General features: G+C 42.7%; 1 protein-coding gene across 1 annotated transcript; it reads left to right on the top strand.

The window, feature by feature from the left end:
- Positions 1 to 1,770: 1,770 nt before the first annotated feature.
- LOC139536235 (heme transporter hrg1-A-like) lies at positions 1,771 to 15,159 on the top strand. Its single transcript, XM_071336575.1, has 3 exons — positions 1,771 to 2,214; positions 7,363 to 7,530; positions 13,363 to 15,159. The coding sequence occupies exons 1-3, from the start codon at positions 2,085 to 2,087 to the stop codon at positions 13,497 to 13,499; spliced, it is 435 nt and encodes a 144-aa protein (XP_071192676.1). The 5' UTR covers positions 1,771 to 2,084; the 3' UTR covers positions 13,500 to 15,159.
- The last annotated feature ends 6,729 nt before the right edge of the window (positions 15,160 to 21,888 follow it).

Below are 21,888 nucleotides of genomic sequence, written 5' to 3'. Positions count from 1 at the left end.
TTTTTTGCCTGCTGGTGTGCAAGAATACCACAGAACGACTGAGCAATCTCTATCAAGTCTTCCAATACCACAGTGGGCGGTGGTTTCTCATAATTCCGCAATCGCTCGAGCCTGACACCTCTCTCTGGTGTGATGCCGCATTCACAACATCTTGTAGATTTCTTAAATACAAGCATACGACTGGGAAAAATCCCCTTGAATGCCCCTCCAGCTGGTAATTACTTTGGGAAACTCGTCTATCATCCCTGTGCGCTGAGTTTCCCACTTGCACCTCTCTGACATAATTTGTCAACAAAAAAGACAGCAAGCATGGAGGCATCTTCATCAGTATTTGTTTATGGTAAGAACAAAATACAAATTGTTCATACAAAATGTATTCTGTTCATCTTCCATTTATTATTGTAGAAAGTGAAAGCAGCTCTGGATATAATTTTTATGGGCAAAAAATTTGCTAAACACTCACAAGCCTTCTAATGATCTCCATGGGCCTCCATGGTATTTCCCACTTCAAAATGTGAATGTATTCAACTCATATTTAAGACTTCACAACTGGTAATTACCACCTTCCCAACTGGTTATGAATGCAGCATAAGGATTTAATTGATGCCTTATCATTGGCTGTGACTATTAGATAACAGCATTGTCAAGCAAATCTGTGGAAGGTCAGTAGGTATCTGGGGAGTGAAGGGGGGCATGGGGTTCCGTTGACAAGGCTGAGGTGGGGTCATTTTGGATTGGGAAGTTGGTTAGTGTTAGTGGGGAAACACCCAGATGGGAGGTGTGAGGAATGTGGGGTTAGCTACCTGCAGATTCATGCAGGGTAGTAACGTTATGAGTTGTGATTATGGTTAAATATTTAGCTAGCTAAATAGACTCCTCTATGCAAGTAACCCTGTCAATAGAATGTTCATGATGTCACTGCAACAACTGTCAATAGATGTAGCTGGTAAATTTGCTCTGGCTATCTACTCCGATTTCAGAGCACTCGTCTGAGTGTGCCAGAGTGTAGAATAACTGACAAATTTATGAATGCTCAACACCTGTTGAATATGGCCGGTATCAGTAAACGTTGGCAAAAAAGCTTAATTAAATTGTTGCCAGCAGCACAGTTGCAGTCACCAGCGCTCTGAATAACGTCAAAAAACAGCCTAACCAGCTCTGCTAGGTCGAGTAAACTGGTTGCCTCATTTGTGTCTGGAAGTAGCTAGAAAGCTAGCCAATGTTAGCCAGTTAGCTAAGGTGCTTGACTGCTATTGTTAGGTCAGAACGCTCGGATCCGAGAGCAAAACGCTCTGAATTTACGAACGGACAATCTGACAACGCTCTGAGTTTACAAATGCCCAAAGCACACTCTGGCACTACAGATTGAATTTACGAACACATCCGTAGTATAAACCAGCCTTTAGTCTTGAAATCTTTGGTTGTTTACTATATGACCTCACATGTAAATCCCTAAAGAGCTGGGTGGGGCTAAAGCTTAAAAGGGTGTGAACGATGCTGAATGGGTGTAGACAAAGAAGAGCTATCCAGTTGGTGTACCAAAATATTCAAGGGACATTTTCTCAAAAGTGGGGTTACAAGTTGATCAACTTTCAAAGCATAATTACTTTTCCATTGTTCCTCTATTGTAGTGTATGATATACAATTTTCTAGCTCCGAGGCTTTACTTTTATCCAATGTAAAAAACACAATTTCAAATTTTGCTACGTAAAACCGAATCGAGCTAGTCGGTAAACAAATGTGTAATTCGCACTCCGACCTGAGAAAGGCAGCGTCTATTCTGTCGGAACGCAGAAGAAGAATAACAACAACCATTTCTAGCTTACAAATAGGGCACATCGTTCGTGTTGTGTTATTGTGTAGACTTTTATATGAGCTATGTCGATTTAGCTCACATTTGCAGCAACGTAACGTATTAGCTACTATTGTCGTTCGGACGTTTTTATCCCAGTACACTACCATGCAGCTGTTAAACTAGCTTGAGTCGTGGAGTACAGAAACGAGTTTCTCAAAACAAAGCACTTGTTTTTAAACGTTGACGGTATTGTTATTTAAGTGTTCTTGTCGTGTGTCATCCGTCCCCAATGGGGTTCAATAAGACGTACATCAGTATCGGGTATGCCTCTTTTGGCATGCTTATAGGATTCTCTGCGTTTATCGTGTGGAACATCGCGTACAAACAATCATGGACAGCTGCAATGGGAGGATTATCAGGTAAAGTATTAGCCAGAATGTAAACAATTATTTATTTTGTGAATGAGGCTGCAGACATGATGTAACATTATAGCTTTTGCAATATTTTCAGGATGCAACTGTCCATCTGACTCACATGAACTGGATATTGCCACAGTGTCGGTACCCATCTCATGTTACAAGTGTTACAGTCCTCGGGTTTGGAGTGCCACATGTTTAGAAGCCCACACTTTAATGTATTTTTCCAAAAGAAAATGGAACGTTAGCTACAGAATGTTCAGCGACAGACAGACACAGATATGATTATGTGAAGATGTTGTATAATCTGTCGGTCGGCAACATTCTATAGTTTTAAGCGTTGCAACACGATCCTCACTGAACAACATGCCCCAGGTCAAGGTATTCTAACTCGCAAAGTTGAATCGGTAAACTTGACTTCAGAAGAGAATAGCTAAATCGCTACACACCAGGTTATAAACTACTACATCTCTGTACATTGCATTACATATACAAGTAAATAGGCCTATGTCTACTTTCGAGTTTCCAAAATAGTTTTTTTACACATAAGCGTTTTAGCATCAGCTATTACAGGGGTTTCGCTCAGCCTTTTTCTATGGGCACAAGCTCTGTTCATGACACAATCTGTTCACACCCTCTTGTTGGCAGAGACAACATTTTGCAGGTTTAAAACTTATTTCCTGCAATTTTACACATTTTGTCATAGGGTACAGATATCATTTAGCAGTTTTAAAGCACATTTTCTTGCAATTCTAAACGTTTTGCCATGTATAATGTGTATTCATGTGATATTTGAGTGACTCACACATTACTACAAAACCTATGGGCAAATAAAATACCTAGTTAAAAACGTTAGTGTAACAGTATAGCTTCAGGCCCTCTCCTCGCACCAGGGACTTTCTGCACACATCAAGAACTGCCTGCCATGAAGCATCGTTACCCATCGCGCCACAATAGCGTTGAACATTTCAGAGCAAGGGGAACAATTACTTCAAGGTCTCAGAGCAAGTGACGTCACCGATTGAAACGCTATTAGCGCGCACCCCGCTAACTAGCTAGCCATTTCACATCAGTTACATTAGCTGCCATGGGCTTGTTGATCTGGACATTTCTGACAAGTTATAAATGGCTCTCTAAGGTCAGCAATGACTGACATGACAAGAGGAAAACTGATGATGCACTACCCAATTTCGAAATTTCACCTTGTGCATTTTACTATTACAACTTTCAAGAGTAAGTTGAAAGCCTTCCTGGTTAACCTGGAATGTTGGATATTCCTGATGCTAAAACAACACTGGTCAAAAACCTGTCAGGTGTCAACTCAGACTGTACTGTATTTCTGCTTACACAGCCTTTTTAAACAGTCTCCTCAGATGAACTTGGCACACAAGTCCTGCTACTCATCCCATTGGAAGTTATCTCCACATCACCATTCCAATTTTCTGACTTGATAAGAGTGGAAGCCTGCACCTACCATAAAGCAGTTCAACTTTCAAGTATTGAACATTGGCTACACTGCAGTCGGAGGAACATTAAGGCCTAGTTACCAACCATGCATAGTTATTGTACAATAAATTATGTGCTATATTGCCTAGTGTTTTTATTTTATAATGTGGTGTAAAACACAGGTATTGACTGTGTAACACTAAGAGCACCCCTTTTGTCAGTTATGTAATGACCTAGTTAATTAGTGGTGCATTTGTGGCTGTGAACTTTGCGCTCTCGTTAGTTCATCCTCTCAGGTCAGCAAGTTGATATCTGTGTGACTTTTCTCTCTTCTCATTGTTGTAAACTCATACTTCTTCAAACAGAATAGTAGCTACAGATGCTTATTTAGTGATGCATTTAGTAAGGTATTGTATTGTAGTGACCCGCACAGACAGCTGTGTGTTACGTGTTAGGCTATTGGTTGTGTTGTACTTACCAGTACCCAGTATTCGCGGGGTCCAACATGCCAATCAACCTGCTATCTGCCAATCACGGGAATGCCTGGAATTTTCTGATGCCGGGCATCCTGGTGGTTGGCGGAGTGGCGTGGAGGGAGGTTGGGCAGGGGGATGGAGCATTGCAAGTTAAGACCAGGTTTAGCCATTGTTCTCTCTCTTACGTCTGGTCTTCACAAGAGAAGATCACGGTTGGTTTGTGGGGTATCTTTCATTTATTTGCCGTGGGCTACGGCCAAACAGTAGCCTGTGTGAAGTTGGGTTAATAAACCGTAAATTCGTAAACTGAATCCTCTGTCTGGACAATTGTTCCTTTATCATCTAGTCCGGTCATTACAGTATGTATATTTCACATACAGTGTACATCTTGCTGTTGTTAAATTCATGATTTCAATCTAACATGAAGTCAAATGACTTTTTATAAAGTGCTCTGTCACTAATGTTCAAAAGGCCAAATCCACTTTTTTTTCTTGTGGGGTCATGATAGCAGCATGTGATGTGTGGTGCCTGTGCCAATAGAGAAACAATCAATGAAGGTGCAATTCTTGCAAGGAAAAAAAAAAAAAAAAAAAAAAAAATGGGTGTGTGCTTGGTCATATGATTGTAAACCATGAGATGAGATGGTGAAATTAGTGGGGTCAGCATGGCAGATTGACACAGCAGAATAAGACAAGCCTTCTTTGTATCAGAGCATGAAGTCTGATACCAACAGGCTCAGAGACAGTTTCTATCTACAAGCCATCAGACTGCTGAACTCTTGAACTGGACTGACCGTGCTGCACTCCTTAGCACACACGCACACACTCACACACAGATATAGACTCTTTCACACATACGTATACATTCATGCTACACACACATCACAACTGCTGCTATCAGACTCTTATTGTCACCCCCCGCTATTCTCCAAAACATGTGTAAATATTGGACAATAAATGGTGCCTTCCTGTATTATACTTATGCTAAAATGTTTATTCTATTCTACTGAGGCATTGTTCTATTCTTATATTTTATTTCTTATTGTTGTTTATTTGTTGAAGGGAACCTGCAAGTAAGCATTTCATTGGACGGTGTATACCATGTGTATACCATACATACGACTAATAAAACTTAAAGCTCCATCTAACAATTGAACTTAGTAGCTTTGCTGTATCCCAATTCTCTACACTTTCCCCAAAAAATTCCCCATCATTGATTTAAAAGCTTTGGATTGTTGTAAGCATTGGTAGGAGGGAGTTTCTACCATTTGTTAAGTCCACGACAGGAAGTGTGCAAGTGCACACTTCAGGAAAAGGGTGGAGAATCAAGACTCAGCCCTAATCACTATCTGACCATGCTTGAAAGGAAGCCAGTATGTTACTTTCAAACCTCAAACACTGTTAAAACTGTTTAACCCCCAACCCTGAAGAAAGAACATAAAGTTTATGTAGGCTACTTGCTCATTAGTTCTGGGCCTGTATTCAAAACATGTGTCAGTGGGTTATGATCCAGGATCTGGTCCTCCCTGTCTATATACACTTATTTTTACTAGAGCTGGGATTTGCCAGGGACCTCACAATACGATATTATCATGAGGTGTATCATTAGGGTGTGTTCGTAAATTCACTCTGGAGTGCCAGAGTGCGCTTTGGGCATTCGTAATTTCAGAGTGTTTATTTGTGGCTGGGTCTGTTTCTCTAACTTGTTTTGTACAATTGCATTTTGTACTGGAGTGAACAAAACTTTTGTTTGGCCGAGGAGTAGGGTTGATCTGAGCATTCTGACCTCAGCTTGGCTGCTTGACTGCCGTTGAAACTGGCTAACGTTGACTAGCTTGCTAGCTACTTTCAGACACAAATGAGAGAACCTCACTCTGACCATTTTACTCGCCCTAGCGTAGCTGGTTAGGCTGTTTTTATGTTATCTAGAGCGCTGGTGACGAACTGTGCTGCTGGCAACAATTTAATAACGCTTTTTTGCCTTATGTTTACTGAAACCGGTCATATTCAATGGGTGTTGCATGTTCGTCAATTCAGCAGTTATTCTGCGCTCTGGGACAACCAGACCAGAGTGCTCTGAAATCGGAGTAGATATCCAGAGTGTATTTACGAGTGCCCCCTTAGATGCAGATTCTATATGTATTGTGATTTGATACTGTGGTTTTATTGCGATTTGATGTTCCAAACATATTGCTCACGATATGTCTGCTGCAGAGGGACAAGAGAGAGCCATGAGAAAACAAGTTTTGATTGGTCATGGAAATAAAAGTGCTGAACACTTTTTTGCTCCCTATTTTAAAAAAAGAAGATGGAGAACAAACTATGAAGGAGAAATACTGGCGTTTTGCTACAGGTACAGCCAACTAGCTCAAATAATATTGCAATATTGTCGATACGATATATATCGTCTAAAATAATATCCCAATATGTAACTGTATTACTATTATTTACACTTATTCATTATGATCTAAAAGGCAAGACTGTTTCTATAGGCCTGTCAACAGCACTCCTACGTTGAGACTCGTTGTGAACATGGCCCTTAACATTGCCACTTTGTCCTACCTAGCATGCCCAACGAGTAAGGACGGTTCAAATATTGTGTAAGAAATGGTGAAAGTGGATTCACGAAGGACACTGCTATACGTTGTCAAATGGACTTGTTGTTATGAAGCTGACACCGTAAAAGAGGAACATGGAGTGAGTGACAACAATTTGAATTGAGACACAAATGACACAGCAAAACGTTATGTGCTGTGTCAGAATATGTTCACCCCTAACACATCTCCACACAATAACATAGAGTAGCCTAACCTCAATGGCCATGTACTCTTATCTCCACCAGCACAGCTAGAAGAGTACCGGCCACCCCTCTGAGCCTGGTTCCTCTCTAGGTTTATTCCTAGGTTCCTGCCTTTCTAGGGAGTTTATCCCTAGCCATCGTGCCTCTACATCTGCATTGCTTGCTCTTTGGGGTTTTAGGCTCGGTTTCTGCATAAGCACTTTGTGACATCTGCTGATGTAAAAAGGGCTTTATAAATCCATTTGATTCATTGAATGCAGTTCAAGATTTTATAACAAAGAGGAAATCTTCATCCTCAAATTCTTACAATTAAATACTTAAGAAAGTTACTTAGTGCTTGTCTCATCATGTCAGGAATTTGACTCAAAGTGTAAGGATTTTGAACAAACAGCCCCTGACTGCCTGTGTTTCTGTGTCTCTTCCCCCTCAGGTGTTCTGGCTTTCTGGGCCCTCATCACCCACATCATGTACTTGCAGGACTACTGGCGCACCTGGCTGAAGGGCCTCAAGTTCTTCCTCTTCATGGGTGTCTTCTTCGCCCTTCTGGCAGTGGTGGCCTTCATCACCTTCCTCTCCCTCGCCATCACCAACAAAGAGTGTGAGTCTCACACACACACTCAATTCACTCTCTTATTCCTTCACTCCTTCTTTGATCCTAATTTGCTTCTCATCTGCCCTTCACTTGCTCTACTGTTCATTCTCTAACCACTGTTTTTCATATAAGGCTGAAGTCATCTGTGTAAACTGCTGACCTAGACACTTGCGTATAATCCGAGCACAAACAAATATGCACAAATAAGCTAGCGAACGTCCTTGGCTGCAATGATAGCCAGTTAGGCAATGTTAGCCAACATAAGACTGTAAAGTTAGCTAACATTAGATGGGTAACGTTAGCTTGCTTATCCAAAGTCTAGCAGTTAGCCTCTGTAGCTAGATAACACCAGTCAGCTGAAAGCTATCCAGCTAACGTAAACTCACTCACTTTTGTACATTGCCTTGGTCCGTACAATTGACCTTATATTTGCGCCCCAAAAACGTAATACTTCCAGATCAACTGTAATATCAATACCAATGTAAAGCACAATTTCTCCCCTTTCCAACAAAATTAATGACGAGACCTTCATGATGCCCATCTCTGCATAATTCAACAAGGCAATGAGCTCCGTCGGGTCTTTTTAAAAATGGCGGGTGGGGAACGAAGGCTACAAAGTGATCTTGAAAAGGGGGAAATATGTCGGGTGAAGAAAACAGTTTTTTTTTCACCCGATTTGTCCAACTAATCAACTTTAAAATGTAAATAAAACGTAAAGAGTTTATGTAATGTCTCATCACATACTTGTTTGAAGGTTTGTGTCGAATTTAAAGAGGGGTTTAGTGCTGCTCTAACGTTAGCCTCACAAGTGAACTGCAGCTGTTCCGGGTTTTGAGTGTCATGATGGCTCGCATAAAAAAATGCAATTGGCACCCTAGTCATGAAATATATTAGTTTAATATTAGCAATAATTATATTAATTTAGACAAAAATCATGAGGTTTTCTTACAAGTGTATATGGTTAAGCATGATTTTACTCAGCGAGAGAAGAGCAACCCCTGGTGGAAAGAGGCTGTACGGCACAAAATTAGTTGCAAATGAGCGCTGTACGTTACGTCGTGACAAGTCACGATGTAACGTACAGCGTCAGAGGGGTCAGTTTTTTTAATCTTTTCTCCAATACTGTTAGTCCATTACCATGTCAATCAACGCTGAATCGAAACGTAGTTCACACCCCGGATTTTGATGCCAACACAGTCACTACAGTCCCATTCGTTTTCATTGCAGCCTTGTTTGAATGTTGCGGTTACAGTAAGACTGTTGCAATCAATTGAGCTTTTCACCTTCTGAAAACTACAGACAATTACTTTTGTTTATTCATGGTAAATTCGACACATTCTACAAACAGTTCAAAATTGATTTGAGTTATTAGAAGGCAACATCCAGCAGACCAGGGTTTAAACCAGCAACCCTTGCATTTATGCAAGCATACCACCTGTGCCGTTAAGGCCCAGACCTTTTTGCGGATGCTGATTTAAAGGGTAAAATAGCACTGCCGATAACTGACTTTTGATTGTGAAAAAAAAGTCTGGCTTTTTTTGGAAATGTTGTATAATGCTCCTTTAACATAAAGTCACTTTCCGGTGTAAAAAACAATGTTTTAAGTGACAAGAAGGCATTGGTCTGAAGTCAAAAATAAAGGAAATTCACATGAGCACCACAATGCCTACTCCACCCATGCTCTACTAAGGTTTCCAGCACACAGCTTTGACCTACAACAGTAGATATGTTGGTCTATTGTACTTCAAACAATGTGAATGCAGGTTGCTAAGGATTCAAACCTTCTTAAACAGCCTAATTCATACTCTTCAGTGGAGTAATGGACTTTACTGTGTTCTGCTATTAAATAATGTGTATATAAACGCTACTGTTCAAAAGTTTGGGGTCACTTAGAAATGTCCTTGTTTTTGAAAGAAAATCACATTTTTGGTCCATTAAAATAATTTCAAATTGATCAGAAATACAGTGTAGACATTGTTAATGTTGTAAATGACTATTGTAGCTGGAAACGGCAGATTTTTATTTATGGAATATCTACATAGGCGTACAGAGGCCCATTATCAGCAACCATCACTCCTGTGTTCCAATGGCACGTTGTGTTAGCTAATCCAAGTTTATCATTTTAAAAGGCCAGCATCCCGGAGTCGCCTCTTCACTGTTGACGTTGAGACTGGTGTTTTGCGGGTACTATTTAATGAAGCTGCTAGTTGAGGACTTGTGAGGCGTCTGTTTCTCAAACTAGACACTCTAGTGTACTTGTCCTCTTGCTCAGTTGTGCACCGGGGCCTCCATCCCACTCCTCTTTCTATTCTGGTTAGAGCCAGTTTGCGCTGTTCTGTGAAGGGAGTAGTACACAGCGTTGTACGAGATCTTCAGTTTCTTGGCAATTTTTCGCATGGAATAGCCTTTATTTCTCAGAACAAGAATAGATTGACGAGTTTCAGAAAAAAGGTCTTTGTTTCTGGCCATTTTGAGCCTGTAATCGAACCCACAAATGCTGATGCTCCAGATACTCAACTAGTCTAAAGAAGGCCAGTTTTATTGCTTCTTTAATCAGGACAACAATTTTCAGCTGTGCGAACCATTTTGCAATTATGTTTTCTAATGATCAATTAGCCCTTTAAAATTATTAACTTGGATTAGCTAACACAACGTGCCATTGGAACACAGGGGTGATGGTTGCTGATAATGGGCCTCTGTACGCCTATGTAGATATTCCATAAAAAAATCTGCCGTTTCCAGCTATGATAGTCATTTACAACATTAACAATGTCTATACTGTATTTCTGATAAATGTTATGTTATTTTAATGGACAAAGAATTTGCTTTCTTTCAAAAACAAGGACATTTCAAAGTGACCCCAAACCTTTGAACGGTAGTGTGTGTGTGTATATATATCTCTCATTAGGCTGTAAGTATTTTTAGATATAGGCCTTTTGTAAATGTGTATTATTATTATTATTATTATTATAGCATCACCATCTTTATTGCAACATGAAATACAAATGCACACAACTTTAAGCTACATATTCATTTTCACATAGGTAATGAACTGCCCAATGATCCGCACAGCAATTGATAAAACAGGACCATGTTTGCAAGTGTTTCTGAGCGTATGTGAATATTACACAGGTAAGCTAACTGTTACAGAAATCAGGAATGCAGACAGGCTCTGTAGACTTCTATAAGAGTGACTGTATCCAACACGCCGTAACCTGTTGTTATGTTGGGTGCCAACTGACCCCAAAAAATTACAATTCTCAATGTCATATATTGCTAAAATAAAGGTTTAATGAAATACAGGCAGGCACCACATTACTACAAGACAAAACAGATCGCTCAATCAAATGTGATGGTCTTGTAAGTATAAAAGAAAAGCTTGCTTTCATATTATTTTAAAATGCTTGAACTGGTACTGGAATGGGATGTGTGAAGAATCCAATACTTTAACATGTATGCGTTTCAAGTCACATTATTGTGGCAGCACCTCCTCTAAGAGTAGGAATTAGGCTGTTTGAGAAAGTTTGAATCTTAAGCAACCTGCATACACATTGTTTGAAGTACAATACCAACATAGCTGCTGTAGTAGGTCTAAGCTGTGTGCTGGAAAACCTTGGTAGAGCATGGGTGGAGTAGTTATTGTGGTGCACGTGAATTTCCTTTCTTTTTCGACTTCAGACCAATGCCTATTTCTCACTTAAAACTTCTTGCAACTATAGGGGGTGCTGTTCCGCATTAGCATTTTTTGGTCTCCAAATTAAACTGCCTCGTGCTCAATTCTTGATCGTACAATATGCATATTATTGTTATTATTGGATAGAAAACACTTTCTAGTTTCTATAGCCGTTGGAATTTTGTCTCTGAGTGGTACAGAACTACTTCTACAGCACTTTTCCTGACAGGGAGTCAGATTTCAGAAATTTTGACCCCTGATCTGGGGTCGGTTTTAAGGTGCCTGTAGATGCTATGGAGAAACCGACACTGCCTACGTCTTCCTCTGGGTGTCAGTACGTCATCACGCTTTGAATGGATTCGATTGCGCAATCAGAGCCACTATAAAACACGAAAACGTGGAAGTACAGTTCTCTTCCTGCATGCGTCTTGCGCAAGATGGACATCAGACCTGCCTCCTTCCAAATGGTTGTTTAGCCAGTGATATTTCTCCGGTCATGTTTTTAGTCGTTATAGTTGTTAAAAACATCATAATGTAGTTAATTTGAACCGTTTTATAGCAATTTATATCCGTTTAGTGCGATTTTGAGGAATTTCTTTGTCGTGCACTCTGAAACTTTGGGCACGTTTCGGGGTCCCGTTCGATCGTTAGTGGACATTTCGAAGGACAGAAGACATCTATCGACCAAAAGAAGATTAGACCCAAGAAAGGATACATTGCCCAAGAATCTGATGGAAAATCACCTCATAGTAAGAAATATTTAATATGATAAATCGTTGTTCTGTCGAAATATTTTAAACGCATATTACGCCATTTTGTTTGTTATAGCTTCTCTTGGCGAACGCTGTATAAGAAAGTAAGGATAATTTTAGAAATGTAAATCAGCGATTGCATTAAGAACTAATTTGTCTTTCGATTCCTGTCAACCCTGTATTTTTTAGTCAAGTATATGATTAGCTTTCGATTAAACTAGATCACTCTGAAAGATGACGTCCGACATTTTGAGGCTTGATTTCCTACTATTTTCATTGTGTAACCACGGTTTTGTATGGCTAAATATGCACATTTTCGAACAAACTGTATATGTATGTTGTAAAATGATGTTACAGGAGTGTCATCGGAAGAATTCTGAGAAGGTTAGTGAAAAAATTAATATATTTTGGCGATGATTACGTTATAGCTCTCTTTGGCTTGAATCGATGCTCTGGTAACGTTTGCACATGTGGTATGCTAACTTATCGATTTATTGTGTTTTCGCTGTAAAACGCTTAGAAAATCTGAAATATTGTCTGAATTCACAAGAACTGTGTCTTTCCATTGCTATGCTTTGTCTATTTTTATGAAATGTTTTATGATGAGTAAATTGGTCATACACGTTGCTCTCTTTAGTAATTCTAGTCGAGTTGTGATGGTGGGTGCAATTGTAAACTGTGATTTCTACCTGAAATATGCACATTTCTCTAACAAAACCTATCCTATACCATAAATATGTTATCAGACTGTCATCTGATGAGTTTTTTTCTTGGTTAGTGGCTATCAATATCTTAGTTTAGCCGAATTGGTGATAGCTACTGGTGGAGAGAAAAAATGGTGGACAAAGAAATTGTGTATTTTGCTAACGTGTTTAGCTAATAGATTTACATATTGTGTCTTCCCTGTAAAACATTTTAAAAAACAGAAATGATGGGTTTATTCACAAGATCTGTATCTTTCATCTGGTGTCTTGGACTTGTGATTTAATGATATTTAGATTCTACTATCTACTTGTGAAGCTATGCTAGCTATGCTAATCAGTGTGTGGGGGGGTGGGGGGTGATCCCGGACCCGGGGTAGAGGCTCATGAAAGGTTAACTTAGTTTTTTGTTTTTAATTTAGTCATTAGTATTGCATATTTCAGCTCTTAGGGCACTTGCACGTGATTAAATCTATTTCCACACAAAATGACACACATAACATATAAGTTCATGGTGTTATTATTCATGGTGTTATTCTATGTGAAATCCATTGCCTTTGTGTATGTTACAAGCCTGAAGCTGTGGTCAGTTTTTCTACAGGAACATTCATTGAAAAGTACCTGAGTGAATGAAATGTGTAACAGTGTGCCAATCAGGTCTTTTGCACTGAGTCCGCAAGACTAATATCTGTCGTGTCTCTGTCATTTTCAGCACTGACTGACCCGAGGAGCCTGTTCCTGTCAGGCGTGTGGAGTTTAATGACCCTGAAGTGGTCCATCCTGCTCGCCCTCTACTCACACCGCTACCGCAAAGAGTTTGCTGACATCAGCATCCTCAGTGACTTTTGATAAGGGCCATTGAACCCCTCTATAGTGAGGGAATGAGTACCATGATCTCCACCTATGCCCGCGCCTCCTCGTTTAGGTTACCCGCTCTTTTCCTATGTCTGTGAAATCAAATCAACGTTAATTTGTCACGTGCACAGGATACAACCGGTGTAAACAGTACAGTGAAATGCTTACCTGCAAGCTCTTCCTTAACAATGTAGTATTCAATATCAAAGGGAAAGAAATAGAAAATCCACAATAGAATCTTAAAAATCTCACAGAAACAGGGAATGCTCAGCGCCTGCTAGCCAGTCTATCCACAAGTTCATCCCTATTTTATACTGTTTATGGATTTTACTGTCTTCCTATACATATGTGACACTCTTTTCTGTGTTCCTGTCATATGTCCTCTGAAGTTGTTTTAGTCATATGCCAATATCTCTCTTTTTATGAGATTAGGGGTTCTTATTTGATGAATTTGTATCTAGTCCTTGATGATCATGTACACCTGTGCTTATATACCTAGGATGTTTTTTACTATATATATATGATACAGAATTGATTTCCATTCTCTTGCCACAAGGGGGCGTCACTCCATCAAATGCGTTGGCTGTTGGGAAATGTTTTTGTTTTTAGATGTAAGCCTATCTCAGATTTCATCTCAGTGTAGTATAACTGTACTCTACCTGCACAAATCATAGATCATCAATTCTAGACAACAATAGGACACATCACAGGCATGTTTGGGAAATCCAAATGCTCGGATTTTAATATGACTGTGTTATCCGTTTTTGCACTTTGTGCTTGGGTTCACAAAAACTTACTGTCACCTGTAGTCAGTATATGTGACGAAGCCACTACATTTAGTTTGTTGGGTCTCAACACTATTTGGAAACACTTTACTTAATGCTGACAGGTATAATGCATTCTTTATGTAAGACTTATCATAAGACTTGTTTGACCGGGGGGGTCCCCCCCCCCCCCCTTATAAAGTCTTATAGCATTATACCTGCCAGTGTTATCCACTTTCACAGCATCCCACCACCACTGACTGTATAAAATGACTATATGAAGAAAGATTGTACTACCATCCCATAATGTAAGAACAACTGCTTTTACAACAGTTGCAAATTAATTTCAAATGTCTCTTTTTAGTACTCGTCGTATTTGAATGGAGATATTTCGTAGCATTTTTATTATTTCCATGATGGGAAGTTGTCAACAAAGTGAACGAAGACCAAACCAATGATGTCCCAAGTGTGAGAAGGACCATTGGAGCTTAATAATATGAGCCTTTGACCAATTTTATTCCGGTAAACGCTTTGGCTCCCAACACGAGGACCCGAGTCTGAAAAGGTACTCTACTCCCTATATAGTGCACTACAGACGCACCAAGGACTAATTACGTGAATGCTTCAGTAATCATAAACATTTGTTTGTTGCTTCTCAGATCCAAAATATTGGTGATCATCATACTGCTGCCTGTGGAGATTAATGTGATCCTGTTCTTCCTTTTTCCTTTTTAAAAGTCTGTTGTTTCTATGTGAGCTACCGCATCTAGCATATTGTAATAATGAAACATGAAATGATGTATATCCACTTGCGTGTGTGTGTAGGAATGTATGTCTGTTGTACAGGTATGTATGTGAGAGCCATATTAATAAAATATAATTGTAGGACAGCCGTTTTTATTGTGTTGGTAGTACATCTCGTACAAAGTCCTACATAACAGTTAGAACCTTGTGTTGTACCTCAAATCAAATGTTATTGGTCACGTACACATGGTTAGCAGATGTTAATGCGAGTGTAGCGAAATGCTTGTGCTTCTAGTTCCGACCATGCAGTAATATCTAACAAGTAATCTAACAATTTCACAATTACTACCTAATACACACAAGTGTAAAGGAACAACTTCAGTTGTACAATGTGAGTGTGTACAAGGCATAGAGCAAAGTGTCTATAGACTTTGATTTTACAAAGATGTGCTCCGTTCTTTTGAATTAGCTTTACTAGCAGATAGAAAGCACCCTCATCTTAGTGGTGTACTTTGAAGGAAAAGCTTAGCTTAACTACATTTTGGAAGTGGTTGCACTGTTGCTGTGGGGTACCCCGGGAAGGGGTTTAATTGATGGAGAAAAAGTAGAACTGGCCTCTAGCGTCTTATGTTTGGAAACAACATAAATCATATGCATCATAGGACTTGTCATGACATAACAGCCTTATAAGACATTATGAAGGCACATACATGGTTATATACAAGTTATAATGCATTATACCTGCAGGCTGTTACCCAGTGCTAAAGTAATTGTAAAGTGTTACCCAGATTTGTGTCTGTTAAACTGATAGAGGGAAAGTGATTCATTTGAGTGATTATGCCACCTACAAAATCCAAATTTAACACTTGTGTGTATTTGTGGGGTGGAGTTGTAGTATAGTTTCCACGATGGCGTTTCTCAGAAGGATTCTAGGAGGGGACGAGGGTTAGAGTGTCTGGGGAGCCCAGTGTCTTTTTTGAGGGAGTGAAACATTGTCATTTTTATTTAGCTCAGGCCAGCCGGGTCAGACTCCGGCGTTAGACTGGGATTTACACTGAGGTAGAGCCAGACATTTCCCCTCTCACCCAGCCCACATTATAAAAGAAAACACTCCATAGCACTACAGGCAACAGTAAACGCTCGGGCAATAACCTGCGCTTTGAAGTTTGGCAATTATTCAATCCGTCCACATTTGTATTTTGCTCCTTCAAAGGGGAGGTGGGGGGGATGCAAGGACTTTGGTATATGGCTCGGTTTAGGCATCTGTATGATAAAAGAGACTTTGAAGTTTATATGAAAAATACGTAAAATTACATGTCTATGTAGATGTTGGTTACCTTGGTATAGTACTTTTTCTGGTGAGGTGATTGATGCAACAGATGCAAATGTTGGCAGATTGCCTACTTCTATTTGAATACAGATTTAAAAAAAAAAATCAAAATAGAAAAGCATATAGAGTGAAGGTAGCACAGAGATCTACCAATGATTTAATCATTAGGATCTTCAACTAGGATCCTTTATAAGATACCATCATTATGTTTCGCTGCCCTCATCTATATCTTTATTGCATCACATTGGTTTGTTTGCAAACCCTCCCAGTCATTTTGTATCAAGTTAATTGCAATGTTGTGGTTAAGTAGCCATACAAACAAAATAATATGGTATCTCGCTTATAACGTTTTACATTAAGACATTAAAAAACAAGTCTCGTTACTTTCCAGTGAACAAGCTTTAGGATTTTGACCAAAATCGTTTATACTGTAGGCTGTAAAATGTGTGTGTTTTTGTGTGGTATGTAAAAAGGGGAGGGGTTACATTTTGTTATGGGACTCCTTTCCAGCGAAATCAAGGAAGGAAGTCATCTAGCACTTAACTGGTAGAGATCATGAAACTGAAAAGAGGAGAGTAAACTTGAAAAATACAGAAATATTTCAAACTTCCCTTTGACAAAAATAAGAACAAAGGTAAAAGTGAAACCTTACGTGTCATTTCACACTACACATCTTAATCAAATTAATTCAAATAATGTTTAATAATTTGATATTTGATCATCATGTATCTGATGTATTTGAATAATTTTGTCAGACATACTTCAAACTTATTGGTAAATAAGTACAGCAATTGCACCTGAAATGTTGATGAGCCGCAGATGACGACATATGCATAAAATGAAGTGATTAACTCTTCACTATGATACAGTGCAGATGGGACAGTAACAGTAGCCTTAACTGTCACGATTGTCCAAGGGAGAGAGAGAGGACCAAGGCGCAGCGTGTAAAAAATACATCTTCTCTTTATTTAGGAGATGAACGAACGAAGCAAAACAACAAATAGACGACCGTGAAGCTATAACCGAACAAAATGCAAACATGCAACCTAGACACAGACACAGACCTAGACAATGACCCAACAAAAACATGATGCCTATGGCTGCCTAAAATATGGCTCCCAATCAGAGACAAATGAACGACATCTGTCTCTGATTGAGAACCACTCAGGCAACCATAGACATACCTAGAAACATTCACTCAACCATAGACATACCTAGAAACATTCACACAACACAAACCCATACACTAAACCCAACACCCCCTTTTCCATATAACCACCCGAAACGAGACAAAACACAAATATTCCCCATGTCACACCCTGACCTAACTAAAATAATAAAGAAAACAAAGATAACTAAGGCCAGGGTGTGACATAACCCCCCCCCTTAAGGTGCGAACTCCGGGCGCACCAGCATAAAGTCTAGGGGAGGTCTGGGTGGGCGTCCGTCCGTCCACGGCGGCGGCTCCGGCACAGGTCGTGGTCCCCACCCCACCATAGTCACTACCCGCTTACGTAGCCTCCTCCAAATGACCACCCTCCAACTTAACCCCACCGGATTAAGGGGCAGCACCGGACTAAGGGGCAGCACCGGACTAAGGGGCAGCACCGGACTAAGGGGCAGCACCGGACTAAGGGGCAGCACCGGACTAAGGGGCAGCCCCGGGACAAGGTAGCTCAGGACAAATAGGTAGCTCAGGACAGAGGGATAGCTCAGGATAGAGAGGTAGCTCAGGATAGAGAGGTAGCTCAGGATAGAGGGGCAGCTCCGGACTGAAGGGCAGCTCCGGACAGAGAGACAGCTCTGGACTGAGGGGCAGTTCTGGATAAATGGCAGCTCTAAGCTAAGGGACAGCTCCGGGACAAGGTAGCTCAGGAAAGAGAGGTAGCTCAGGATAGAGAGAGAGCTCAGGATAGAGAGAGAGCTCAGGATAGAGGGGCAACTCCGGACAGAGAGACAGTTCTGGACAGAGAGGCAGTTCTGGATGGCTGACGGCTCTGGACGCTCATGGCTGGCTGACGGCTCTGGACGCTCATGGCTGGCTGACGGCTCTGGACGCTCATGGCTGGCTGACGGCTCTGGACGCTCATGGCTGGCTGGCGGCTCTGGACGCTCATGGCTGGCTGGCGGCTCTGGACGCTCATGGCTGGCTGGCGGCTCTGGACGCTCATGGCTGGCTGGCGGCTCTGGACGCTCATGGCTGGCTGGCGGCTCTGGACGCTCATGGCTGGCTGGCGGCTCTGGACGCTCATGGCTGGCTGGCGGCTCTGGACGCTCATGGCTGGCTGGCGGCTCTGGCGGATCCGGTCTGGCGGACGACTCTGTAGGCTCATGGCAGACAGGCGGCTTTGCAGGCTCATGACAGTTCAGGCGGCGTAGGGCAGACGGGCGACTCAGGCGGCGTAGGGCAGACGGGCGACTCAGGCGGCGTAGGGCAGACGGGCGACTCAGGCGGCGTAGGGCAGACGGGCGACTCAGGCGGCGTAGGGCAGACGGGCGACTCAGGCGGCGTAGGGCAGACGGGCGACTCAGGCGGCGTAGGGCAGACGGGCGACTCAGGCGGCGTAGGGCAGACGGGCGACTCAGGCGGCGTAGGGCAGACGGGCGACTCAGGCGGCGTAGGGCAGACGGGCGACTCAGGCGGCGTAGGGCAGACGGGCGACTCAGGCGGCGTAGGGCAGACGGGCGACTCAGGCGGCGTAGGGCAGACGGGCGACTCAGGCGGCGTAGGGCAGACGGGCGACTCAGGCGGCGTAGGGCAGACGGGCGACTCAGGCGGCGTAGGGCAGACGGGCGACTCAGGCGGCGTAGGGCAGACGGGCGACTCAGGCGGCGTAGGGCAGACGGGCGACTCAGGCGGCGTAGGGCAGACGGGCGACTCAGGCGGCGTAGGGCAGACGGGCGACTCAGGCGGCGTAGGGCAGACGGGCGACTCAGGCGGCGTAGGGCAGACGGGCGACTCAGGCGGCGTAGGGCAGACGGGCGACTCAGGCGGCGTAGGGCAGACGGGCGACTCAGGCGGCGTAGGGCAGACGGGCGACTCAGGCGGCGTAGGGCAGACGGGCGACTCAGGCGGCGTAGGGCAGACGGGCGACTCAGGCGGCGTAGGGCAGACGGGCGACTCAGGCGGCGTAGGGCAGACGGGCGACTCAGGCGGCGTAGGGCAGACGGGCGACTCAGGCGGCGTAGGGCAGACGGGCGACTCAGGCGGCGTAGGGCAGACGGGCGACTCAGGCGGCGTAGGGCAGACGGGCGACTCAGGCGGCGTAGGGCAGACTCTGGCCGGCTGAGACGCACTATAGGCCTGGTGTGTGGTGCCGGAACTGGAGGTACCGGGCTGGGGACACGCACCTGAAGGCTAGTGCGGGGAGATGAAACAGGGCATACTGGACCCTGGATAAGCACATTAGGCCTAGTGCGTGGTGCCGGCACTGGTGGTACCGGGCTGGATACACGCATCTCAAGGCTAGTGCGGGGAGAAGGAACAGGGCATACTGGACCCTGGAGACGCACCTTAGACCTAGTGCGTGGTGCTGGAACTGGTGGTACCGGGCTGGGGACACGCATCTCAGGGCTAGTGCGGGGAGCAGCAACAGGACACACTGGGCTCTCAAAGCGCACTATAGGCCTAGTGCGTGGTACCGGCACAGGTGGTACCGGGCTGAGGGCACGCACCTCAGGGCGAGTGCGGGGAGAAGCAACAGTGCGTACAGGGCTCTGGAGACGCACATTAGGCCTAGTGCGTGGTGCCGGCACTGGTGGTACCGGGCTGGAGACACGCACCATAGGGCGAGTACGTGGAGGAAGAACAGGGCTCTGGAGACACACTGGAAGCCTGGTGTGTGATGCCGGAATTGGTGGTACCGGGCTGGAGCGGGAAGGTGCTACAGGAGGAGCAGGACTAGGGAGGCACACAGGAGACCTAGTTCGTGGAACTGTCATTCCCAGACGGTTAGCACGCAACTCAGGACGAGCATGGAGAACTGACTCAGGTAACATCACATCCCGCACACGCTCTGTCGGGTAGATGTCGTGCCTCACGCACCAACACAGCAGCTCCCTCATTTCACTCTCCTCCAAACTCCTCAATAAATCCTTAACAGTCTCTGTATCATTCCCGCTGCTCACCTCCAATATCCGCACAACTGGCTCTGGTTCCCTCCTTTCACGCTGCTTGGTCCTGAATGGTTGGGTCATTCTGTCACGATTGTCCAAGGGAGAGAGAGAGGACCAAGGCGCAGCGTGTAAAAAATACATCTTCTCTTTATTTAGGAGATGAACGAACGAAGCAAAACAACAAATAGACGACCGTGAAGCTATAACCGAACAAAATGCAAACATGCAACCTAGACACAGACACAGACCTAGACAATGACCCAACAAAAACATGATGCCTATGGCTGCCTAAAATATGGCTCCCAATCAGAGACAAATGAACGACATCTGTCTCTGATTGAGAACCACTCAGGCAACCATAGACATACCTAGAAACATTCACTCAACCATAGACATACCTAGAAACATTCACACAACACAAACCCATACACTAAACCCAACACCCCCTTTTCCATATAACCACCCGAAACGAGACAAAACACAAACATTCCCCATGTCACACCCTGACCTAACTAAAATAATAAAGAAAACAAAGATAACTAAGGCCAGGGTGTGACATTAACCTGTTCACCTTCTTCTTGTACTTAAAACTTCATAATGTGGTAACATCATGTAGGGGTAGTCTAGAATGTATATGGCCATGTTCACATGATACCATAGGTATTGCCTTCTTTATAAGGTGAACACATTTATACATTTATTTGTATAACCGTCTAAATATGAACAATATTCTATATTGGTTGTGTGTTTTGGAAGTAAGTCTACATCTACATGACAGGAAAATTAATTGTGAGGAAAAAATATGCTATTAGGAAAGACCCATTCAGCCTCAAAGATACTTTGGTTTTATGAGTATTTATTTTAAAAAATGAAGTAAAGAGGGGAAAAAAACATGAATGAAAAGCAAACATCTTGAATTAGTATAGAACCAGATGGCTGCTTTGACGTTAAAAAGGCGTTTTGGCATTTTGGAGAAGGTAGTTTTGAAATGATTCGCGAGGAACTTCCGCAAAATGCAGTACAAAGCACACAGATATTTAAGCAATATCCATAGCAATTATCTGTTTTATTTACAAACAGAAACTTGTCTCTGGACTTTCGCTTATTTGACCCTTTCTCTTTCGTCTTCTTCTTTCTCTCTTTCACTGGTGTACCTCTCTCTCTCTCTCTCTCTCTCTCTCTCTCTCTCTCTCTCTCTCACTTTCTTTACAAGTAACATCAGGTGATTAAGCCCTTCAGTTGGCTGCAGTGCAGTAAGATGTCCGACCTTCAGGTTCAATCAATGTTTGCCTCTCTAACTCTTTTGTTTACTGTGTTAGTCTGCCTGTGGACCACAGAACCTCACATCTGAAATATTTTATGAGACACATATTTGACGTTTTATAATACAATATGCCATGGCAGCAGCATTTTTTTTGTGGCTTCACAG

Source organism: Salvelinus alpinus, chromosome 12 (genome assembly GCF_045679555.1).
Source record: "Salvelinus alpinus chromosome 12, SLU_Salpinus.1, whole genome shotgun sequence".
NCBI lineage: Eukaryota > Metazoa > Chordata > Actinopteri > Salmoniformes > Salmonidae > Salvelinus > Salvelinus alpinus.
The sequence above is the reverse complement of the archived record's forward strand: the minus strand, read 5'-3'. Positions and strand labels throughout refer to the sequence as shown.

What these genes read in the sequence shown, in the direction of transcription:
- LOC139536235 (XM_071336575.1), top strand. Translation starts at nt 2,085, where the DNA reads ATGGGGTTCAATAAGACGTACATCAGTATCGGGTATGCCTCTTTTGGC. An exon ending in TGCAATGGGAGGATTATCAG is followed by an intron (nt 2,215 to 7,362) that starts GTAAAGTATTAG and finishes CTTCCCCCTCAG; the next exon opens with GTGTTCTGGCTTTCTGGGCC. An exon ending in CGCCATCACCAACAAAGAGT is followed by an intron (nt 7,531 to 13,362) that starts GTGAGTCTCACA and finishes TGTCATTTTCAG; the next exon opens with CACTGACTGACCCGAGGAGC.